Source organism: Rhododendron vialii, chromosome 7a (genome assembly GCF_030253575.1).
Source record: "Rhododendron vialii isolate Sample 1 chromosome 7a, ASM3025357v1".
NCBI lineage: Eukaryota > Viridiplantae > Streptophyta > Magnoliopsida > Ericales > Ericaceae > Rhododendron > Rhododendron vialii.
The window spans coordinates 4,596,108-4,620,840 of NC_080563.1; the positions used below are offsets into that span (position 1 = coordinate 4,596,108).

Genomic DNA, 24,733 nt, shown 5'->3' on the forward strand with positions numbered 1-24,733 from the left:
GGAAACTTCCAAGAAGAATCTGTCAATTATTTATTCGCAGGTTATGGACAGATCGATGAGGGAATGATGACCACACTTTCGGTCTTGGTCTTTTTTTTGTTTTGTTTTTGATAAATTGGTCTTTTAGTTTACTACTGTACTAATTATGCAATTAGAACATCAATATTTTCCTACATGGCACCAGGACTTTGTTCCCCTGCCTTCCAAAAATACCCCAATCAAACAAAACGCGCCCAAATTGAAAAACTACTCTCAGCCATGGAATCCGCACACAGGAAAGGCGCCAACGGTGGAGGCGCCGGAGGCGAGGCAAAAACTCTGACACCGGGCAGATCCTCTGCCGACGCTGTTCAAGTATATTCGGCGGAGAACACGCCAACTCGATCATCTGTGACGAGCCCATGGCTGAGTTTGTATCCTTACAACGGCGCGAGCCTGCTACCGGGTGGTGTATCGCCATCGCCCAGAAGATCGACGCCGGGGAGGAGGTTCTTTAGGCAGTCGTTCCCGCCTCCATCGCGTGCATGGGGACGGACAGAAGAACTTGGGTCTAACTGGCGAGGGGTAGAAGCTTTGCCGGGAAGAATGGTGACCGGTGGTGGTGGCTCTCTTGTAGAAGCTAGAGAAAGCTCACCGGCAAATAGAATAGGAAATGGAGAGAGAGAGAGAGAGAGAGAGAGAGAGAGAGAGAGAGAGAGAGAGAGAGTTGGGTGGCCAGGTGGGCGCATATTTCTGTTGATTTTGGAGGTGTGCTTTGGGCCGTTAATGCAATTGTCACTCCTATCCCAAACCATATCAAAAGGAAGACAGTCAACTAGTCATTGAAACCTTTTTTTGTATTTGAACTGGAGTCATTGAAACTTGAAAGACATTTATATTTGTGTCAAGTTTGAAACTTGAATAAAAAAATAGATAACCTAATATGTGTTCTTTATGTGTGGCACCAAACTAAAAAAATACCTTAATTTTCACTATTTTCCTAAAATATCACAATTTATGTACTCTGCATAATTGCACTAAAATCAGCGGATATGATTATCTCTAAAAATTCATATTTTAAATTATTTCAAAATGACCAATAGATATGGTTATTTAGGCAACATTTGCACTTTACAATCGCAATAAAACCAACAGATATAGTTATTTATACAAATCTATACTTTTTATTATCCCAAAAAGAATAATTGATAAGGTTATCTCTGCGAAATATATGCTCCTTATAATCGCGATAAAAATAATAGATATGGTTATTTGTCTAAACTTATACTCTGAATTTTTTAATAGATACGGTTATTTGTCCAAATCTATACTTTACGAAATATGTTTTGATAACAGATTTTAGCTTGACAGGGATTTGGCTCGCAAGACCGCTTAAAAACCTGACCTGTACAGGAATAAAAGAATCTAATATGAAACTAATTATAGGTTAAATAACTTCTAATGGCTCGGCTTAACGGCGAGGCGGGATGCCGGTGGTTTGTACGGGAGGGGTGGCCGTAGTTGTTAGGGTTCTGGGGATGGATTGGGTGGGCCGGTCCAGGATTGGACCGGGTTTGGTTGTTTTGGTGCTGTTATTGTCTTATCTGGGTTTGGGTCGTATAACACCCCGTCCCACATCGGAAGTCTACATGGATGATCTTGGGTATATAACAAACCTTGTGGGCTACTACTAGTACCTTGTGCTTAAGCTTTTGGGCTATGTGGTGTGGCTTGTTGATCAAAATCAGGGTACTGGGCCAGTGGTCTGCTCGGGGCGTTACAGGTGGTATCAGAGCCATCCATGTGCACAACCATGTGGGCCTTGGAGTTTGGTTTGATTTGGTTGTTGGTTTGATTTGTATTGGTGATTATAGTGCTCAACCCCTCGCGAGGGCGCGAGGCTATAAAGTTGGGGAGATTATAACACCCCGTCCCACATCGGAAGTCTACATGGATGATCTTGGGCATATAACAAACCTTGTGGGCTACTACTAGTACCTTGTGCTTAAGCTTTTGGGCCATGTGGTATGGCTTGTGGATCAAAATCAAGGTATTGGGCCAATGGTCTGCTTGGGGTGTTACAGGAAAACTGATAAGAACAGATACTACACTTGATCTTAGCCAAAAGGCCGAGAAAGGTATGTGCATAGTCCGTCTCATGTTATTGATTATGAGCCACTTCATGTTCGGGATGATTTAACCTATGATGAGCAACCCGTTGAGATTCTTGATACAAAGGAGAAAGTGCTTCGCAACAAAACAATTTTATTGGTTAAAGTATTGTGGCGCAATCACGCGGTTGAAGAAGCCACTTGGGAGCGTGATGAGGAGATGCGCGAGAAGTACCCGCATTTGTATGAATGAGGTTAGTATGCAATTTCGAGGGCGAAATTTATTTTAAGGAGGGAAGGATGTTACGGCCTAACATTTTTATTTTATTTTATTAAATTAATTTTACGAGCCACTTCTTAATCGGGTGTTTTGGTCAGATCCTAATTATTTATTTTACGTGCACTATGGGCATAGTTGTTATTATTATAGTTTTGAGGGTATAAGTTTAATCAATTTTAGTAACTAGTTTTGTATCGTAATTAGATACTCTATTTTAGTCGTCCGTTGCACTTAGGGGAAACGTGTGTGAATGTGTAGTGTTATTAACTTACGAGTGGCGATATATAAACATACTTACGGTGTTAGGGTTATTTTTTTTGGAGAACATTGAGAAGAGTTCTGATTTTTTTGAGAGCAGCCGTCGAACTTCGAAGAAGGGTTTTACTGGGGTTCTTTCAAGGTAATAATATACTCCCATCTCTCTCGTTTCTGCCATCCACCTCTTCTCATAGCAATAGGATGCATGGACTGATATTGGGTAAATTAGTTAAATTGTATTTTGTGTTGAAAGAGAGAGAGATAGATAGGTGTACATGTGCTGTTGTTCTTATACAGAAAGTGGATCCGAGTGTGCGGTGGTGTTTGCACGTGGATTGGGTGCATGAGGTTTGAGATTTCTCGGTTGGTGGTTACCGAAGGTTTGGAGTTAAAAATGAGGTTTAGTAATTTAGTGGCTACTGTTGTGATAATAATTTAGGAGTTGGGTGAGATTAGGGAGTTTAATAGTATCTTATATTCTTAATTTGTCGAGTCAGTTCTAAATTTTGAATAATTAGTCATTCCGTATTGTTCTTGGTTCAGGTTAGGCTCGTTTTGCGTGGTTCGAGTCGCATTATTTTTTTTGGCTCAGGTGAGTGGTTAAGCATGTTACGTATTTTCGAACTTCCCCTGTGTCCCTTAAATTATTGTTTAGAAGATTTTATGATTGGAATTGAAAACCCATAATTGTTTATTTGGTTACTTGAAACGGCATGCGGGAAAACGTTTGGTGAAATCTTTTATTGTCTGAATAAATCTTTTGGTGAGAACGTTTTGGATATTGTTGGGAACATATTTTGGAAAGTCCAGGGAAATTAATTCTCTGTGTGCGGGTGACTCTGGCCATTAGAGAAGAGACCGGGTTAGGCTGGTGACTCTAATGCTCAACGGCTTTCTTTTGCCGGGTCGTTCTTTGGGAAAAGTTCCACGGGCTGCCTACTCGTGGTGACTCTAAGATACGATATTGGATCCAATTATGAGACATTTATTCACTGGCATTTGGTTCTATCGATATTGATTTTGGTTCCCCATTGTTGTTGGAGATTGGTTTGTGATCATCATTGAGATTTATTGGTAAATGATTTATGGCCAAATTTGTTGGTTTGATGCACTCCTTCGTATGCCAAAATATGTTAACGTGATAATCTATTTTTAGCCAAGTTTTAGAACTGTATTATTATACATGCTTTTACTACTCACTGAGCTCGTCAGCTGACGGATTTAATCCAACTTCTTTTTCAGGCAAGTTGGACAGTTAGGAGGACTCTGGCGGCCTCTCAGGGATTTCGTTTGTTGACCTCCTTAGAGTGTCTCATCTTAGCTTAGAATTTTATTTCATCGCTTCCGCATTGAAACATTTTGTCAGACATCTGGATTCTTTTATTACTGTTGAATCGCTGGATTTTATTTTGTTCATGGGATGTTTGTGCCCCATTCTTTTTATGGAATTTATTGGTTGAGGATGTTCTGAATAAAAAAGAATGGTTGACTGTTTGGTGGATCCTTGCTTGGGAGTTTTTAAAAAAAAAAAAATTTTTAGGCTGCATATTCTACGAGCTTTGGTCTTGTGGTTTATGGCCGGTCACTTCTCATTTTGGGGTGTGACACCTGTAACGCCCCAAGCAGACCACTGGCCCAGTACCCTGATTTTGATCCACAAGCCACACCACATGGCTCAAAAGCTTAAGCACAAGGTACTAGTAGTAGCCCACAAGGTTTGTTATATGCCCAAGATCATCCATGTAGACTTTCGATGTGGGACGGGGTGTTACAATCTCCCCAACTTTATAGCCTCGCGCCCTCGCGAGGGGTTGAGCACTATAATCACCGACCTAATCAAACCAAGTCCAACCAAACTCCAAAGGCCCACATGGTCGTGTACATGGATGGCTCTGATACCACCTGTAACGCCTCAAGCAGACCACTGGCCCAGTACCCTGATTTTGATCCACAAGCCACACCACATGGCTCAAAAGCTTAAGCACAAGGTACTAGTAGTAGCCCACAAGGTTTGTTATATGCCCAAGATCATCCATGTAGACTTCCGATGTGGGACGGGGTGTTACAGGTCGGGCCTAATTGTCGTATTCGTTTTGGAACCTTGTGACCCTCGGGTGGTTTGGGCTTTGCCCTTGTAATGTATTCCAACATTTTGTTGGATCCCCTTTTCCTTTCCCCATTTTAATAAAATTCATTTTTTTGCCGATTCAAAAAAAAAAAAAAAAACTTCTAATGAACATAGAGCAAGTTGAATAAATTGGAGAATCAACATGTTAAGAGAGTGACAAAACAATTCTCTAACACGACAACTCCGTGACTTTATATTGGAGTGAACTTTAAGACCACCCAATGAAAAATAAGAACAGTAAAAATGGAAAACATGAGTTAAATGACAGTTCTTAATTATTGTTAAAAATGATAGAGCAAGATGAATGCAATTATAAAGCAGAGGGACAAGACATAGAGGTTTTCTTTGAAGGGAAAGATCTCCTAATCTCCTTTTGATAAAGACAATATGAAAGACATTTTCGCAGATCTTTCATCCATCCAAGATTCCATGTGTTTGTATGGAAAAAGTGAGTGGAAGACTCTTGTTGTTTGGTCTTTGTCTTTCATAACTTGTATTCTTTTTATTATTTTGCATAAACTTATTTAATACTTATTTTCAATCCAGTAATGTCAATTTTTTAAATTTTGGTAAACAACCCAGTAATGTTATGGTTACCATGTCTGATGACCATATTTGAATATCGCCACAACTAATGCGCTCAGCCTTCATTTCCCTCCTCTTGCGCGCATTTCATTTTACATTTCATTTACGAGCTGTTTGGATGGGGGAGATACTCCCGGATTTGTGAGGCCCCTTGATTACAAATCCTCCTTCTCACTATATTCGGTGTTTGAAAGAGAAAATGGAGGCCTGATTTGGAAGGGGGATTTATTACTGTTAGGATTATAAATTAGGGCAAAGGTGGATTTGCCAAGAACTAGGTTCCCCCTGTCGTTGCTATATCCGAGTTTCCATTTGACTGTTCTGCCCTCCCCCTTTCCCTTTTGTTCTTGTTCAGGAGAGAGAAAAGGAGACCGAACGGAGAGAGAGAGAGAGAGAGAGAGAGAGAGAGAGAGAGAGAGAGAGAGAGAGATCTTACAGCCAGAGAAGAAGTGGTACCTCTGGGCTGGGTTGTTTACGTCGGCGTCGAAGAAGAAGTACCTCTGGGATGAGTTTTTTTTTTTTTTTTTTTCCTTTTTGAGGAAACAATAGAAATGTGGTCTTGTGTATCTATATTTGCATATACATATGTTTTTTTTCGAGTAAATGGAGTAAGTGAGGTCCATGGGTGCCATTTTTTGACTTTTGTATTTTTAAAACATTTTCAAAAAATAAGTATTTTTTTTTCTAATAAGAAACATGATTTTAACATTTGTGTTCTAAAATGAAATTTTTTCATCATAAAATTAAAGATAAATATCAATTTATTCTAATTGGTATGAAATAAATAAATTTTGAGCATTAAAAAATAAAGTGGGGGCAATTTAGTCTTTTGACATTTTATATCATCATATCCACCCTCTAAATCCTTCTTTTTAAAAAATTATCCAAACACGTCATTACAAATCCACATTTCTTAACATATCACCCCACAATATATATCTACCCTCAAATCCGCCCTCATTCTATATCAACCTAAAACAAATCCTCCATCCAAATAGGCCGTTAAAGTCTCAATATGACGGTTGTGTCTCACTCATTAGAGAGGTATATTCCATAAAGCAGCGGATGCGCTGTCAAACCAAAAAAGAAAAGGTAATTGATTTACACACTTTTCTTTTTTATAACCACATTTTTTTATCCTCTTTTGATGTAAATTTATAAAATTAACCTTTCATTTATATACTTTTTCACACTAGAAAGGACAACATTTTAATAAATATCACAAAAAGCCAAAAAAAAAAAGGTTATGAAAAATAGAACATGAAAATAATTACCAAAAGAAAGAAAAAGGAAAATCCTAGTTAGTGGGAGCATGAGTCAAAAGAAAAAAAAAAAAAAAAGCCCTGGCCCCCAACGGAGTGCTGTAGTGCATATGTAAGGCGGCACACAGCCGTCGATGTCATCAATCAAGGAGCTAGGGGCACAGAAGCAGACTGCTATGCCCTTCAACGACCACGTTTTGGGGGAAAATTGTGCTTTTCAATTTTGCTGCTAAGGCAATGTTTGGGGAGGCAATGAGTTGACATAGAACACTTGCTATTCATTGTTGATTTTGTGGGGTCCATTACAAGTCCTACAAAAATAATTCAAACCGTAAGTAATTCTTAACATATTTTTTTATGGGTTCCTTAAAAAAATTAACAAAATCTGATATAGATAAGGATGTTTCAGAGTTCGCAGAGTGTTTCAAAATTAATTCTTGGGCGCCCTACGAATTTTAAAACAACCATAACGATATTGGATTGAGCTAATTTTTTTCAAGAATCTATAAAATAACATTTTAAGGATAACTTACGATTTGAATCATTTTAAAAGACCAATAATGGGCCCCATAAAATCAACAATAAATAACAAGTGTTCTATGTTGACTCATTGCCTCCCCAAACACTGCCTTAGCAGCAAAATTGAAAAGCACCATTTTTCTCCAAAACGTGGTCATTGAATGGCGTAGCAGTCTGCTACTGTTCTTAAAGGCCGCCCCCTCCCATCAATCAATGGTCTAGATTAAAAAAAAAATTATCGATAAAAGATATCTATTACTTGTCAAAGATCAAAAACACATCACAACCGTTAATTGACGAGATCAACGGTCCATGTTCCAATATTAGGTGCATCTGCAAGTTTAATAAAAATAATCTTTTACACCCCTTATGGTTTGGGTCATGCACGGATACACCTCTTCAAGTTTAATTTTGTGCATCTACACCCTCTGTGGTTTGTGAAAACAGAGTAGATGCACCCAATTAACTGAAAAAAAATGCTAAATCTACTAACGGAAAAGATGAAAATAGCTCAATATACCCTCATCTTCTTCATTGATCTTCTTCTTCCTTTAATCTAACCAATCCATCCCATGTACCAAAAATCGGATCTGAACAGTTGATATTCTAGAATTTGACGAGTACTACACCCATACCATAATTCAAGTCGATCGAAAAAGTGAAACCTTATTGTATTGTCCCACATTGGGAACTTAGAGGAAAGATATGTTGTATATAAGGAAATGGTTACTGGACGGTGGAATTGGTTCTCTAGAGACAAATTAATATGCACATAAGCTAGTCCAGTAATTAATAAATTAATGAGGTGAAATATATCTAAAACACTATCTGAATGTGGAATTGGCCAATAATGATAGGCATGAATCGATTGAGAAACAGATTTGAGCTTGACAGGGATTTAATATTAGAGTGACGTTTAAGAGTTAAGACTACCTAATGAAGAATAAGAATAGTAAAAGTGGAAAACATGAATTAAAATGACAGTTCTCTATTACTGTTAGAAATGATGGAACAAGATGAATACAATTATAAAAGCAGAGAATCAAGAAAGATTTTCTTTGAAGGAAAAAAAAGAAGACATAAAGTTGATCTCCTTATCTCCTTTTTGACAAAGATGATATGACAAACATTTTCGCAGGCCTTTCATTGGTCCAAGATTCCAGGTGTTTGTTTTGTATGGAAAGGGTGAGTGGACGACTCCCATTTCGTCTCTGTCTTTCATAATTAATGTTTTTTTTTTTTTTTAAATCATTTCGCATAACTTATTTGGTACGTACTTATTTTTGAAAACTTTCATAAACAGAGAAGAATAGATATCAATTGTCATTGAATGTATCACACGTGCATTTACAAAGAAAGCTATTTCTATTTTATACAATGAGACAGTTGAAATAAACATGAAATGAAAGTCAAGAATCACAACCGAATTACAAGAGAATTTAATTTCCATTTAACTAGCTAACTAACTGCCAGCTGGAACAAGTGGTGGAACTTCTGAATTCGTACTAGGTGAACCAGTTGGTGGAGTTGAGTTAGTTGAGCTGGTAGTGGTCCTGTCACTTAACAATTTTCAATCCAGTAATGTGATGGTGACTATGTCTAGTGACCATATTTGAATGCCTCCCCACAAGTAATTAATGGGCTCAGTCTTCATTTTCCTCCTCTTGCATTTCGTTTTATAGTTCATTTAAAGTCACGACACGGCGATTGTGTCCCACTCATTAGAGACCCCTTAATTCATAAAGCAGCTGATGCATTGTCAAAAGAAAAAGAAAAGATAATTGATTTTCACATTTTTTTTATAATTACACATTTTTTTATCCTATTTTGATGTAAATTTATGTTATTAATCTTTCATTTGTATATTCGATCTTTTACATTTGAAAGGTCAACATTTTACTAATAAACATCACAAGAAGACCCAAAAAAAAAAAAAGGGTTTTGCATGAAAAAGGGATAGTAAAAATCATTACCAAAAGAAAAAGGAAAATCCTGATTAGTGGGAGCATGAATAAAAAAAAAAAGGCCCTGGCTACCCAACTAGTCACTTTCTTTTTAAATCTTGTTTTTCAAAAAGAATGTAATTTCAATCTCAAATATAATGAAAATGGAAAATAATTTTTCAATTTTTTTGCACCGTTTAAAAGATCTCAATTAAATCTATCAAACAAGATCTATATTGGTAGAAAAATTATTTGCGTAAACACATGATTTTTGAGCTTGAAGTTTCATTTCTTTTCTAAAAGTTTCTTTTCTAAAAGTTTCTTTTCTAAGAAAGCGGAACGCCTCCTCAACTACCGACAAAAAGGAAGAAGATAGACCAGCTCAGTGAATCTGGACCGTCCAAATTATTTCATGGATAGTGCCATGGTTTCTATCATTTTTGTTCCGTCAATTTACATTGGGCACTAAATAATGCTATATACACAATAATTCAAACATAACACCATTCACAACCCCTCACATATATGTGGGGCCCACACGCTACCCTCACATACATGTGTAGCCCACATGTATGTGAGGGGTTGTGTTTAAATTATTGTGTACCTAGAGACTTTTTTGGTGCACTAAACAATGGTTACTAGACTGCTCCACAAATTTTTTTTCAATACACACCCATTTAAGGTGCATATCATATGCACCTATTATATGGTCCATATATATTATGTCACCTCATAAAAAATTACCTATTGAACTGGTCATTCATAATATTTTAGGTCTGTCGTAACTTTTATACCAATAATTTGTAAATTTTCATTCATAACATTTTACTTACAAATCATAACCTTTTAGTGCATATCGTAAATTTTATACTAATCAATTGTAACTTTTTAGCAACAAATTTATAATATTTTAGTGTGTTTCATAACTTTATAAAAAAATTCGTATCAGCTCGTGCTCTGCTTAGTCTTGTTTTCTTTTTATAAGGCTAGCTGAGAGTTTCCTTTAAAGGAAAACAAAACCTTTTCTAATTTTGCTTCCCTAATAACGTGAACCACTACCCCAAATAAAGAATAATATGTTTACTAGTTGTATAATAATATTAGGTATATATGGGGGTGATCAAACACTAGTATTTAGTCCCGTCATACACGTACAATCCGTCCAAACATGAGCTGCCTTTCTTATTTCCTTCCAAAACCCAACTCTCAAAATCCTCTTTTTAAGTCTTGGACAAAGCCTTTTTGTATGACAAGTCCAAAATACCTACAAAACATAAATAAATAATAATAAGTCATAAATAACTATTAAGTGCAGGCTAAAAATGCAAGTATGAGAGATTTTTTAATACTATATATTTTGGTGTTCATCAAAGACGAAAAGTTTGGTATCTAAGCTAATCTCCTTTTTTATAAGGACGATATGAAAAACCTGTTCGCAGGCCACTCATGGATCCAAGATTCCATGTGTTTGTATGGAAAAGGTGGGTGGACGACTCCCGTTTGTTTGGTCATTGTCTTTCATAATTTGTACGTTGTCTTTTTTTTTTTTTTTTTCATTTCGCATAACTTATTTGTTACTTATGTTCAATTCAAGTAATGCTATATATGGTGGTCAGACTATATTTTCGTACCACCATATGTGGCGGTGGTTATATCAACTATGAGTGTGCTCCATACACTGCATAGTTACACTACATTTTATGTAGGGTCTATTCTGGGTCCCACAAAAATTTAAAAAAATGCCCAGAAAGATGCCCATATATTTGTGAAAGTTTCGCTCCTACAAATCTAGGAATAATACTTACCGATATCCGTTGAAGCTAATTTTTTAATAAAATGCTATAAAACAATATTTTAATCAACTAATTTTTTGAAGGAAATGTAGTGTACCTAGCATTTTTATCAACTAATGGGCCAATTTCATTTCCCTCCTCTTGCATTTCGTTCGGAATTTACATTTAATTTAGAGTCACAACAAGGCGGCTGTTTCCCACTCACAATAGGCCCCTCATTTCGTAGAGCAACAATGCATTGTCTCAAATAAAAAAGAAAAGGTAATTTAATTTCACACTTGTCTTTTTTATAATCACGCTTTTTTTTTGTCCTCCTTTAATGTGAATTTATAAAATCAATATTTCATTTGTATACTCTTTCACATTTTGAAAGACAACATTTTTAATAAACATGACAATAATCTTGCAATTAAAAGAAGACATGCTTTGGTGTCCCTACTTTTTGCCAAGTCAAAAAAAGAAGGGAGCTAGGGAGAGAGATAGTGCGCACACCATTTTCCGTCAATATACAATGGGCAAGAAACAATGTTTATTTGGAGAAAAACTTATTAAATTTTACGGCGCTCAATATTGGTTGTCCAAAAGTATTTGGAACGGTTGAGATTGCGCAAAACCGTAAATAATTTATTGACGGCGGAATAAGTTTCTTGACTGGCTACATCTGCACGGAAAAGGGTACTCAATAACAAGAGCATCGGTACTCATCAATAATAGGAGTACCTTGCTGAACTCCACACCGTGGGTAGAAGAGAAAAGAGAGAGGGGGTAGCTGGGTGTGTAGGCGATACAGAAATGAAGATGTCAGATCTTTCCCCAAGTCCTTCAGTTCTTTCCCCAAGCCCCTCAGATGATTCCTCATATGATGATTCCCCATATCTCTCAGAATATCTGTTTAAGTGGAATGTATGGGATATCCGGGCGTTTGTGCTCTTGAGTATGTTTCTTCATTGCTTCTTATTCGCATGTGCATCCGAAAGAAGACGCACAAATAAGACTTGGCTGCTGACACTCATCTCTTCAGCTTACTTTCTCGCCGACTGGGTCGCTCCATATACAATCGGACTCATCTCTGTAAGACTCAGCAAAATTTGTGATTCTAACAGAGCCAGTCTCAACGAATGTCCTTTTAAAATCCCAGATGAGAATTTGTGGAATTCCTTATTTAAATGTAGCCCTCATGGATACGAAAGTCCTCATGGATACGAAAGTCCTTATGGATATGGATACAAAAGTCTTCTTGAATACGAATGTCGTCGTGGATATGAAAGTTACCAATATGCGGTTACCACTTGGTATTTAAGATTGTGGGCACCATTTCTCCTGCTCCACCTCGGTGGCCCTGATAATGTTACGTCTCTTTCCGCTGAAGAAAATAATATGTGGCTTCAGCAATTGATTCGGCTGATTTCGCAAATCGTGTCAACTATCCTTATTTTCATCCGATTTGCGCCCTACTTCGGATTCAATTGGACTTCACATCTGATTTTTTTGGCGGGAACCATAAGATGTATGGAGCGAGTACATTCTTTATATTTAGCTCGCTCTGGAGGCTTGAAAGAATCCAGCGCCACTCGAGTAAAGCTGCAAGCCGGGCCTGACTTTGAAATACTTTCTGAGGCACAACGGGCAATGAGAGAGGCCAACCTCCCCACCCAAGTGGAGCGTGTGCAGTTACCTCCGAAGAAATTCAAGCCTCATTCTCCGATTGTACGGGATGTGGAATTAGTATTCGATATTGATAATGACGAACTGGACCAAAAATCATTGCTGCAGTTCGCCCTTTGCTTCTACAACAACTTCAAGGGACTCTTTTTCGGACGAGTCACTTACAGCCACGAGCAACGTCACTTCACTCGCAATTTCTTTCTCAGAAGAAGTAGCCGTGATGCTTTTAAGTTGGCAGAAATTGAACTTAGTTTCATACATAAGGATCTCCATACCAAGACTGGAACACCACATGTCGATGGCAACCCATTAGCGCGTATTATTACCTTCTTGTTAATCAGTGTTGCAGCTTTCGGATTATATCGGATAGGGGAGATAGGTTCATTAGTTGATAGCGGCATCAGCTATGCCTTGATCTTTGGAGCTTTAATCATCGAGATTGTCTCTCTCCTAATGGTCCTATTGTCAGGCAGGAATGTAATTGCATTCAATTACTACAACTTGGTAAGACCTATTGCTAATGCAATGGTCAACACGCGCAAGTGGTCAGAATATTTCTCAAAGTGCAATTTCATTTGTTATTATCTTCATCACAGAACCCCACGTCAAATGAGTTTTATAGCAGAGTTTCTATTCATTGGGCCTGCTCTGGAGGCTTGGAAACTCAAAAGAACAGTCACCTCAGTTACCGTTTCGAAGCCTTTGAAGGACAAGATTTATACAGAGCTGAAAACGAGATCAGAGCTAGCGCAGAACGTAGAAATTGCAACAAAGATATGTTCACAAAGGGGAGATTGGATTCTCATGCAAAGATCTTGTTATAGTAAACTCAAATGGAGCCTTGGAGAGGTTGAGTATGGACATAGCTTCTTGCTATGGCACATTGCTACGGATCTTGTATGCTATAACGCCAAAGATTGCGATAACGATGCTTCGATTGGCGACCGCCAGTTCTGTAAGGATATTTCAGAGTACCTGCTATATCTTTTTCTGGCAAAGCCCACCATGATAGCTCCAGCTGCTGGTAACTCGGTAAAAATCTTTCAGGACACGTCCCTAGAGGCTAAGAGATTATTTCGCAAAAGATCAATAACAGACCATGACCAAGCCTGTCAAGCGATTCTTTCTGTGAATACCGATTTTAAACCAGCTATTCTGAAAGGAGATGCAAGCGAATCTGTGTTGTTTGATGCATGTATACTTGCGAAGCAGTTGGCGGGATTCAATGCAGATAAGCGGTGGAGTCTAATGAGCGGGGTATGGATGGAATTGCTTACTTATGCTGCATTCCATTCTAAAGGGACTGACCACGCACATCAGCCGGGCCAGGGAGGTGAGCTTCTTACTTTTGTTTGGTTATTGATGAACCACTTGGGTCTAGGTAAGCAATTCCAACAAGAGCGTGTGCGGACTGGATACAGAGTGCGTGTCAAAAAATAAGATTGCAAAGGTAAACTGGAAAACAATTAGGGATGGATACATCATCTTGAGACACAGGGGATGATGCATCTCTCTTATGCTTTTTATTGTTGTCTAAACTGAAAGCTCTCATGCTTTCGGGTGTAGTTGTAGGTGTTGGGTCATGTTCTTTTCGTCGGGTGTGGGTGTTAGGTTTTGGTTTTTCGCTGGTTTTTAGACTGTATCTATGGCTTTTGTGGTGCTTTAGGTGTGTTTCCATGGTTTCAGGTGTGTTGGTACGGATGGTCTCTTGCCATCCTTTGGTGTTGGTTCTCGGGTGGCGTTTCGCCGATGTGCTCGAGATCTGTTTAATGTGTGTAATCTTCTTCAAAGATTAATAAAAAATTTAGTATTTATAATTTCAAACAAAATAAATAAAGAAAAAATTTTGGTCAACATCTCATGCTAGAGATAGCCATCCATGTTTTGTACCGTGATCAAGGTATTGAATTTTGTTTTCACCCTTTTTTTATGTAATTGAATCTCCTTTCGGGTAGACAAAACACAGCGGACAAATGGAAAAGAGAAATTATAGGCTTGGGAAACAAGGATGATTTTAGGCTTGGCATGGCAAGGGGTTGGGAGCAGGCGTGTTCATTCCCATTCAGAAAAGAGGAATGCTACGTAGTACATACACAACTCTTGACGACAATTCCAGACGCAATTGTATCCGGAGTTATGATCGAAAGTTATGTTGGTAGATTTAGCCTTCCAAAAATTGGATCTAAACTATTTACCTTGGAGGAATCAACAAGAAAAACATGCTTGCAAAGAATCAAGTTGATTGGACCTTGGTATCTCACGGGCATATGTACATTGTTCTTAAATAAAGTAATGATGGGATTGGACCTCAAAATTTTTTTATTCTCTCATGCAATTAGCGATATCTGATCGACTTGATTTTTTTTTTTGCACGAATATTCTATTGAGCTCTACAACGTGAACGGTTAGGATCAAATTTTTGAACTCAGGATGAATCATGTTGTATAGGCACAACATGCTACAATAGTGTCTCCATGTCTTGGGGGCGGTATTGACATTGAAGAATTTGGTTAAATCTAATATTAGATGCAAATATCCATAACTTACCTCTTATATTAAAGTAAATGATGTTTTAGTGAGAAGGAATGTGGGAGCGACACATGGCACTCTAACTAATCTTTTTGGTAATGGAAACGGGTAGTTAGGTAATTACTTCAAGATTTAAGACAAATCTCATAATTTATGGACTCGCTCAAGATTTGCAGGTGATCAAAAACCCTAGTTCGCCTAGGTATATAAAAATTTGCTATGTATAAACTCCCAATCGGAAATCCACTAATCAATATACCGATCAAATGATGCAAATGAAAGCAACCAATAGATGACACAAAGATATATGTGGAAAATTCCTGAAAGGGTAAAAATTCCATGAGAATGAATCAAAGCACTATACTCAATGTGTAATTACAAACAAACTTACTCACGATTAAGAATCCTCACCAATTGCCCTAGCTAAGTTCTACTTGTGGAATCCTCGTTCACCACATCATGTGTTTGACTCCGCTGTCTTGAATCCACAAACCTTCTGTTTGCCTCCAGGAATCCGCCAAAAGACTTTGTATTGCCTTGGAACCCTCCTTAGAGCTTTTCTCAAATATGATAAAAGAATATTAAAACCTCTTAGAGATGGATTTTGCGCTCAATGATCCATAGATCATGTCATCACATGTACTCCAAGATGCAAAGCAAAAGTCCCTCTTAAAAGTTTCTTTGCTCCAAATAAAAGTATGGCTCCTCTTTATATAGCTGTTGAATCGCACAGAACTGGCTCGAGCCTATCATCCAGCAACTTCCAAACAGATTCGTAGGGCTGGACACTGGCTCGATAGTGGCTCAAGCCACTTGCTGGCTTGATTCTTCTTGATGTCTAACATTTTTTATTTATTTAGTTAAGTATATTTTATTGGGTGTATTGGTGAGAGTTAGGGGGCAGAGATGGACAAGTGGGAGGTGTGTCGTGCATGGTGTATTAAGTGGTGATCTGGTGTTGTCATGCGGGAACTCATATTCTTCTGTTTATAGTGTTCACATAATTTAGTTTCCTGTAGTATATAAATGTGGCCTGTGCTGTGCTTTGGGTATTTCGAAATAAGGACAGGTGGTGGGCGTGGGAAACCCAAAGAGGTGTAGTGTGTGCACTTTGATTTGGTGTATGGAGTTGGTTTTTGTAGTTTTGGTGGCTTAGGGCTATTTTAGTTTTGGGTTCAGTTCTCTCTAGGTAGTCTTAAATTGTTATAGGAAAGTTAAATTTATTTGTAGTTAGTGACCGTATGTGATTATTATGTTCAAGTTAGCTCGTTTTGCGTAATTCGAGTTGCATTACTTTTTGGCCTAGGTGAGTGGTTAAGCATGTTCCATACTTTCGAACTTCCCCGTGTTCCTTAAATATAATTGTTGTTTCGGAAAATTTATGATTGAAATTAGAAACACTTATTGTTTATATTTGATTATATTAAATTGACATGCAGTATCGGTGAAATCATTTATTGTTCGAATAATCTTTTGGTGAGAATTCTGTGGATATCAATGGAAACATATTTTGGAAGTCTAGGGAAATTAATTCTCTGTGTGCGGGTGACTTTGGCCATCAGGGAAGAGACCGGATTAGGTCAATGACCCTAATGCTCAATGGTTGTTATTGACCAGATTGTTCTTAGAGAAGAGTTCCTCGGGCTGCCTACTCGTGGTGACTCTAAGATTCGATATTCGATCTAATTCTTAAGATATTTATTCACTAGCACTTGGTACTATTGATTTTGGTTGTGATTCCCCATTGTTGTTAGAGATTGTATTGTGATAACCATTAAGACTTATCGGATGAATCATTTATTGGATTTATTGATTATTTTATTATTCACCTATATACCAAATCTATGTTGATATGATAAATTATTTTGATCCCTGTTTTAGAACTTTATTCTAATATACATATATTGTCATTTGCTGAGCTTGTCAACTGATGGATTTTTATCCAACTTCTTTTTCAAACAAGTTGGGGGTTAGGCAGGGACTCTGGCGGCATCTCGGGTATTTATTTTGATTGACCTCCATAGAGTGTCTCATCCTAATTTAATTTTATTCATCGCTTCCGCATTTGAAACATTTTGTCAGATATTTGGATTCCTTTTTATTATGGTTGGTCCATTGGTATTATTTGGTTCATGGAATATTTGTGCCTCATGCTTTTGACCGAACCTTTTTAACTGGTATTGTTTTGAATAAAAAAAAAGATTAATGACTTTTCGTTTTGAGTCTTGTGGATCATGGCCAATCACTTTTCGTTTTGGGGCGTGACACCCTGACCACAATACAACTATATTATTGCACTCAAGCACTTAATACATGTTCAAAATGATTCATTTTCACAAAATCCCTAAATAGACTCTCTCAAATGATAAGTAAAATAAAATACAACTTGATAAACGGGATTGTAACGCTCCTAATTTTGGGAACGTTAAATAAATAATTTTATTGAATTTCTAAATAGAGTCTGGCTCAATATTACATCATAATTCTCACAAGAGTACTTTTATTCAACAAAATGAGGGGAAACTAGGGTTCCTATCTGCTACTCTATTTGCTCCTCCATCCTAGCCAGCTCCTCGGCTCCGAAAGTCTCCAAGGTGTAGAGTTCTCCTTGTTCATCTACAAAGTCTGACACAATATACCAGCGTCGTCACCAGTATAATATGTCAGGGTCACTAAAGGTAATATCATGAGCTACAATAGCTCAGCAGAATAATTACATACCCGCTAATCCATAACTTACACATAATAGGGCATAGAATCAGTGAGATCCATATAGTATATGCGTATTTAACAAAATAATTAACAATGACACATCCACATTCACTATTCAACTAACGTTGGTGTTCTTGATTTCTGAGTTTCTCCTATGCAATATCTCGTAAACTGTGTCTCCATTTTTCACTTTTCATTTTCCAAATTAATATTTTCAAAATCGTTTTTACACACCCAACCTCGGTTCCGCCGTTCCGGTTTTTCGAGTATCCTCACAATGGTTCCGCCGCACTGAGTTCCCATTGGCACACAAAATCTGTATTGGCTCCTCTCCGCGGATAACCAAGCCATATTACCAATAAGGCTACCACGTCCGGCCCCTTTAGCAATCTTTATAATGGGCTACCAAGTCCGGCCACATGATTTTCACAATCCACTCAATGGGCTACCAAGTCTGGCCACATTGCGAGTTTTCATTCACACAACGGGCTACCAAGTCTGGCCACGTCGCGGTTTTCGCAAATCCGCACAATGGGCTACCAAATCCGGCCACATTGCGGGTTTTCTTATACACAATGGGCTACCACGTCCGGTCACATTGTGGTTTCAAAACATACCTAGCCATTAGCCATTAACACACCCTAGGTGTCATGTTTCTACTTTCTCAATATTCATGTCTCGTTTTCATGCAAAGACTTAGCAGCAGGACTTTTCTCATACATAATCATAAATCATTCATTGTAATCTTGAAAACTAAACTAGCAAGATCATCCAACTCTATATTGTTCTATCACGCTCATATCACAATTTAAAGCGTAACGCCACATGTATGGACGCTTTTGGAGTGGATACCACTTATACTTTATCACACATCAAATAGGTAATCCAAGTAATCATATATACATGCTTATAACCATCCTTAAGATCAAAATACGAATACTTCCATGCATTTTGATATACAAACAACATATAATATACGTAGAGTAGGTAAGTAGATGTATTCTACCGTTCTTCTTGGCGGTAAGTACGGCTACGAAAAAAGTAAGTACGTCGGACGGAGTAACTTCCTACGGTGAGCTTCTGGTAGTTTCGAAAGAGAAAGATTTTTTTCGAAACTAGTTCTTGACCAAACTACTTAAATTTTTTGGATCGAGAGGGTGGTCGAGTGGTGGTTTAGTGACGGCCTAAGATGAGTTTCTTGAAGAACTCAAGAAGAATCTCAAGAACACTAAGAACAAAGTAAGAACAATGCAAGAATACAAGACTTTCTAGAGAGAGAAGTTGAAAAATGGAAGGTATGAGTTGAATGGTGAGAATGGGGTGCTATTTATAGCAAAATTCTTGGCTATTACCCAAGGAATAAAATTTTCCCTAACAATTATTGTCCACTGGATAAAGGGGCAATTATGAAAGGTATGACCTTTAAAGACTAGATTTTGTACTTGGGTTAGATTTTTGAAAGATTTGATGGAGAATGAAAGGATAGTTCAAAGATTGGGTTGGTAAGTGTGTGTGTGTGTGTGTGTATATGTATATATATCTATGTATAAGTACACTTTAAGTACTATGTGATCTAGTCTAGGAAAGAGTAAGGCTTTCAAGTGTCAATCTAGGGAAGATATGGTCAAGATTCTTAGAAATAAAATAAGCTAAGAAGTACTCATATCCATATATAACTATATATGTGTACCTAAAAATCTTAGTACAATATCTTTGGAGGTCAATGAAAAGTCTAAGTTTTTTTATTATCCATGGGGTAAAAATTCCCCTAATATTTATTATCCAATGGGTAAAGGTTAGGAGTATGGTCTAAGATTCCTTATAATAATGACTATGTGGTACATATACCTATATATAAATATATAGGTGTACTTAGCAAATCCAGGAAAAATAGCTTTATAAGGTACATGTACTTATATATAAGGTTATTTGTGTACGTAGAAAATCTAGAAAAATATCTTATAAGGTACATATATCTATATATAACCATATCTTTAGAAAATCTAGGGTAATAGATTTATAAGGTACATATATATATATTTTTAAAGATATAATCACATGGGAAATCTAGGAAGTGATTATTTAATAAAATCCTAGTACTTGTTAGTAGACTAACTTATTATCCAAGGGATAAAGTTTATCCTAGCATGTATGACCAATGGTTTAAATGAGGTGTCCTTTAAGCAAGCTTATATAAATCTATGAAGTACATAAGTCTATATATAATCTTATGTATGTACTTCAATAAATCTAGAATGATACCTATTGTTCAATGGATAAAAAATTTTCCTAACTTTTATTGTCCAATGAGTAAAGGTTTATCTAGGGTTAGGAGAAAGTAACTAGATGAATTGGTGGTTGGGTTTCTCCAACTAACTCTACTAGCCAAGTAGGATTTCTAGCCAAGAAATGTAATTTAAAGATTTTATTTAACTCGTTAGGAAAATATACAAGTGCTTTTATAAGCATACTTGTCTTTAGAAAATGACTAAATTGTTCGGTGCGAGAAGATAAAATTTTATAAGTCTCAAATCTAATTATGACGGATTATTAAAGTTAAAAAGGAATTTTAAAGGAAATCCAAGTAATTAAAAATAAAATTTAAATATTTAACGAAATTTTTATTTATAAAAAATCAGGGTCGTTACAGGGATACAGAAAATGCATGTTTTGTCAATGAAATTGCTATTACAAAGGAGCTCAACTTTTTTGACCTTACAATCTCCCCCTTGATGGTTTCATGACAGAACCCACTCAAAAGAAAATCTATCCCTAACAAAAGAGCGGTATGCAGAAAGCTGCATCAAAAGCTCAACATCCAAACATGTTAGAACCACAATAAACCTACTCTTCTTTTTGTCATGGAATAAAATAGATATAAGCTCATCACTTGAGGGCTGAAATGAGAGAGACAAGAAACTCCAATTATGAAAAATTATGAACACACACATAATGAGAAATACATTGACACATTGTACGAGACCCTATAGCAAGGATATATTGAGATAAAGATGTACTACGGATTGGATTCAGTTCATGTTCAGTTTTATTATGGTCCAGTCCAGTTCAATTTTGGACCGCTATGGGCCTCTCCCCGGCTCACAACAATGATCAGAATCGTTCATATTATAAAGCTCATCGAATATGTTATCCACGCCAAAAATTAGCTTGATCGAACATCAATAGTACATTAACGAAACATAATTGTATAGGGAAAAAATGGGCAATTATTAATTTCAACTTAATTTTTGTCATCGCTTTTTTCTTGTACTAATTTGTTTCGTTCATATACCTATTGATGTTCGATCAAACTAATTTTTGGTGTGGATGACATATTGAACGAGCTCTACAAAATGAACGATTCCGATCATTGTTGTGGGCACAGGAGAGGCCCACAACAACCCAATACTGCACCGGACTAGACCATAATAAAACTGGACATCAACTGAACCCCGGTCATGCCACAGTTGATATATATATGAGTGTGTGATTCACGTCAAATTCTACAAACAGGGGCAAGATTTTCATTGCTACATGTGGGTCAAGAAAACCTGTAAATGAGAAGAAAAAGGAGGGTGGGGAAATTCTTGAAAGTATCATAACTCAATCCATGTGATCAAAGGCCCTACTGGCATCATTTCTTTTTGTAAAGTAAGGTAAGCCTTTTCCCTCATTCGAACTCCTCCTTGCCAATTATATGAAGTGTGGTGGAGTACTTGTTGTCTCTCTTTCTCTCTCTCTCTCTCTCTCTCTCTGCGAGTAAAACGCGTATCTAATCCATTCTATTGGCACAACAAATTTGTACACAGATTTTTATATAGGGTCCACTACGGGTCCTGCACAAGTGATTCGAACCGTTCATTATATTTAAAATTATTTTTTCAATGGCCTTTGTAAAAAATCAGCTCATCCAATACCTATAAGTGCTTGATTTAATCATCTAACTTTTCATTCAAGTTTTTAGAGAATGAAAAGTTAGACGATTGATCAAGTACTTATAGGTATCGGATTGAGTTGATTTTTCTCGAGGGCCCTTGAAAAAATGTTTTAAACATAATGAACGGCTCGGATCATTTGTGTGGAATCCTTAGTGGGCCCCACATAGAAATCTGTGCACAATCTATGCACAGATTTGCTGTGCCAGTAGACTTTCTGGATTAGGAATGTCTAAATTTGATGGAATTATGAGATGGGATTTCGATTTGATTAGAAATCAGGACTGGCCCTTAGTTTTCTGGATGGACCTAAAGCGAACCCTAATATGGGGATCTATATATTCACGAACTAAAATTTCAACATAAAAGCTACCCTATTTCGAAATGATTGGAGTCCAAAATGTGCTCATCATCATTACAATAACCCCAGAACTAAAATTCGTAGTGCATTAGAATATGCAGAACTATTTGGTCATATCCAACATAATATATATTTTTTTGATCATATATCCAACATAATTGGATCTTTAAAGTATTACAGTACTTCAGTTTAGACAACTTTTGGTAAGTGTTCAAAAAGTCAGCCGGCTACCTAGGCCTTCCCCGCTAGGCGCTAGGTGGTGGTTTAACATCTAGATTAGGCAGCCGATTAGTCAGTGCATAATTCTCGCCTAGGCGCCAGGCGCCCCTTTTTTCGCTTGACTAGAGCATAGCGATTTTTAGAACATTGCTTTTGAATATTTGTAAATGCAAGGCAGCAAGTGGCATAAGCACAATAGTATAGCACTAACGGTTGAAGTATCAAAGCCTATTACACATAAATAAAACATGAGCCTGGGGCTGGGGATAAACCATGCCTTTGGAATTTGGAAGGCACTCTTCCATTTCGCTGGAGTTATCTCCAATCCTCAGGGTTGAATTATGTTTTTGTTTTGTTGGTTTTCTGTGAGGCTTCAGGGAGAAGAAAGAAACCCAAGCCTCTAAGATCAAGACGTTAGCAACTGTTTTTTTCAACTCTTGAAAACCCGGATCAGAACATATAAAACTCAAGAAGGGATACTCGTATTGTTCTTTAAAGAACTGAATACTAATCGAAAATGAGTGGAGAATAACCTTCACAGATGGGAGTTCCATGAAAACACCAAAGGGAAAACCAGAACGAAACACGAATTGATGAATAAGCTTAATATAATAGTCTTGTTGCCAACATTGACCGAGGATCATGATTGCTTAAAGAGGTTTATATAGTGATCTTTGAAAGTATGTCCCAGCATAGGAACACTTTGGTTTTGTTTCTTGTGCTAAACTAGAAGGGTATGAATGACTATCTATTAGTTCCATACAGTTAACCCCACAACAGTAATATTTGAAAATTGCAGAACTCCATTCCTGGCTGCTTAAAGGGTGCGCTGGTTGCTGGCTTTGCCAGTGGTCGCAATGCCATCATTATGTATTTCAAGATGAAACCATGTGCCAAACTAGAACAAGGGCATTTAACTTAAAAAGTTGGGCATGACATTGAGTTTGGGACAACCACTGCCAGCTCCTACATTTCTCCAAGTGTTCCGTAGGTTGTTCTGTACATGGAATCATTCACGGCATTGGTAATTAGCTAAACAAAAACAAGAGTTGAGCGAGGAACAACTGGAAATATTTAAGTAAGACTAGATAAATAACTTCTACCTACACCGATTTTAAGGGTTATGACCTTTCTGAAGCGAGTTCTCTTTGAACAGTTTAAACTTGCCACCAGCCCCGAGTAGAATCTACTGTACAAGCATTTTCATGTCGTAGTTTTAGATTTTGTTTGAGATTTTATTTATTGTTATTCTTCAGTATTTTGGTTCATTACTTGTTTCCTGATATGTTATACGGTTGCCCCTTGTGCTATCGCAGACCCCATGTATTCCTCATTTATCCAATGGATGCTGTGAGTGTGAGATTCCAAGAATCCCCAACACTGATGTCTCGGTGTTCTTATCACGTGTTCTTGAGTTTCAGAGGCAAAGACGCCCGGAAGACCTTCACTGATCACCTCCACACAGCAATGATGTATGCAGGATTTCGCACATTCAGGGATGATGACGAACTTCAGATCGGAGAAGATATTGAGTTAGAATTGGATAAGGCAATTCAAGAGTCAAAGGTTTCAGTTATCATCTTCTCCAAAGACTATGCATCTTCAAGCTGGTGTCTAGATGAACTTTTGAAAATCCTTGAATGCAAGAAGGCTGTTGGTCATATATATAATTCTGCTTGTATTCTACCATGTACATCCATCCGAAGTTAGAAACCAGACCGGAAGTTTTGCAACAGCATTCGCGAGACATGAAGAGCACAAACTAAGTTACCTGCCATCAAATTCCAATTCCCACTCCTCCTAGATTGGGAGTTCCAGAATCAAATTCTCATTCCTCCCTAAAATACAGCCTAAGGGGCACAAGCTAAGGAAGTAAATATAATTAACACTCAAAAATTGCTCTTCATGGGCTTGTCGGATTTATTTTCCACTTGTTTCTTCAAAATTGCCACAATATCATAAAAGCACTCTGAGTTCTCTACATGTGATCACAAAATGGCAAAACTAAATCGGTTGCACCAAAGACTATGCTAAGAATTTGTAATTTGCGGCTTTTATCTTTACTAGTGTCTCTATATATTTACCTCTGTTTCAAGGCGGCACTTCTCGGCGACAGTGGAGTTGTGCTCCATCTTTAGTTTGACGTATTGTTTGTCCAAGGCTCTTCCCCAGAACCAGGGGGCCCTTCGGTTCTGGAACCAAACTTCTACTTGCCGTGGATCCAGACTGAGCTCGTAAGCCAGCCCTTGCTTCCTCTCAAAGTCCAATTTTGAACTCTCTCCGAAACTACATTCCAGCCGAGTCAATTGCTCTTGATTAATGCTCCCATTCTTCACCCTGCCTCCTACATTGCTCTTCCTCCTCTTCCTCTTCAATTCGGCGGTTTTTGAGCTTGACATCTGACTCTCTCTCTAGAATTGTGTCTTAGGAAGAAGGCTCTAATTCTCTGAAGTT

At 37.5% G+C, this 24,733-nt stretch overlaps 2 protein-coding genes and 1 pseudogene across 2 annotated transcripts in view; 1 reads left to right on the forward strand and 2 right to left on the reverse strand.

Moving 5' to 3' along the window:
* Positions 1-1,999: 1,999 nt before the first annotated feature.
* On the reverse strand, positions 2,000-2,121 carry LOC131334960 (U2 spliceosomal RNA; annotated as a pseudogene).
* Positions 2,122-11,538: 9,417 nt separating this feature from the next.
* LOC131334159 (uncharacterized) overlaps positions 11,539-24,733 on the forward strand; it is an 87,010-nt gene continuing 73,815 nt past the window's right edge. The window contains exon 1 of the mRNA XM_058369049.1: positions 11,539-14,127. Within this exon, the coding sequence (XP_058225032.1) occupies positions 11,651-13,963 (2,313 nt within the window). The 5' untranslated portion in view covers positions 11,539-11,650 and the 3' untranslated portion in view covers positions 13,964-14,127. The remainder of the gene's footprint in view (positions 14,128-24,733) is intronic.
* Positions 24,169-24,678, reverse strand: LOC131332546 (homeobox-leucine zipper protein ATHB-40-like). Its single transcript, XM_058366852.1, has 2 exons — positions 24,364-24,678; positions 24,169-24,216 (listed from the first exon to the last, which is right to left on the reverse strand). Exons 1-2 carry the CDS (start codon positions 24,676-24,678, stop codon positions 24,169-24,171), a joined length of 363 nt encoding a protein of 120 aa, XP_058222835.1.

What these genes read in the sequence shown, in the direction of transcription:
- LOC131332546 (XM_058366852.1), bottom strand. Translation starts at nt 24,678, where the DNA reads ATGTCAAGCTCAAAAACCGCCGAATTGAAGAGGAAGAGGAGGAAGAGC. An exon ending in AGTGCCGCCTTGAAACAGAG is followed by an intron (nt 24,217 to 24,363) that starts GTAAATATATAG and finishes GCAATTTTGAAG; the next exon opens with AAACAAGTGGAAAATAAATC.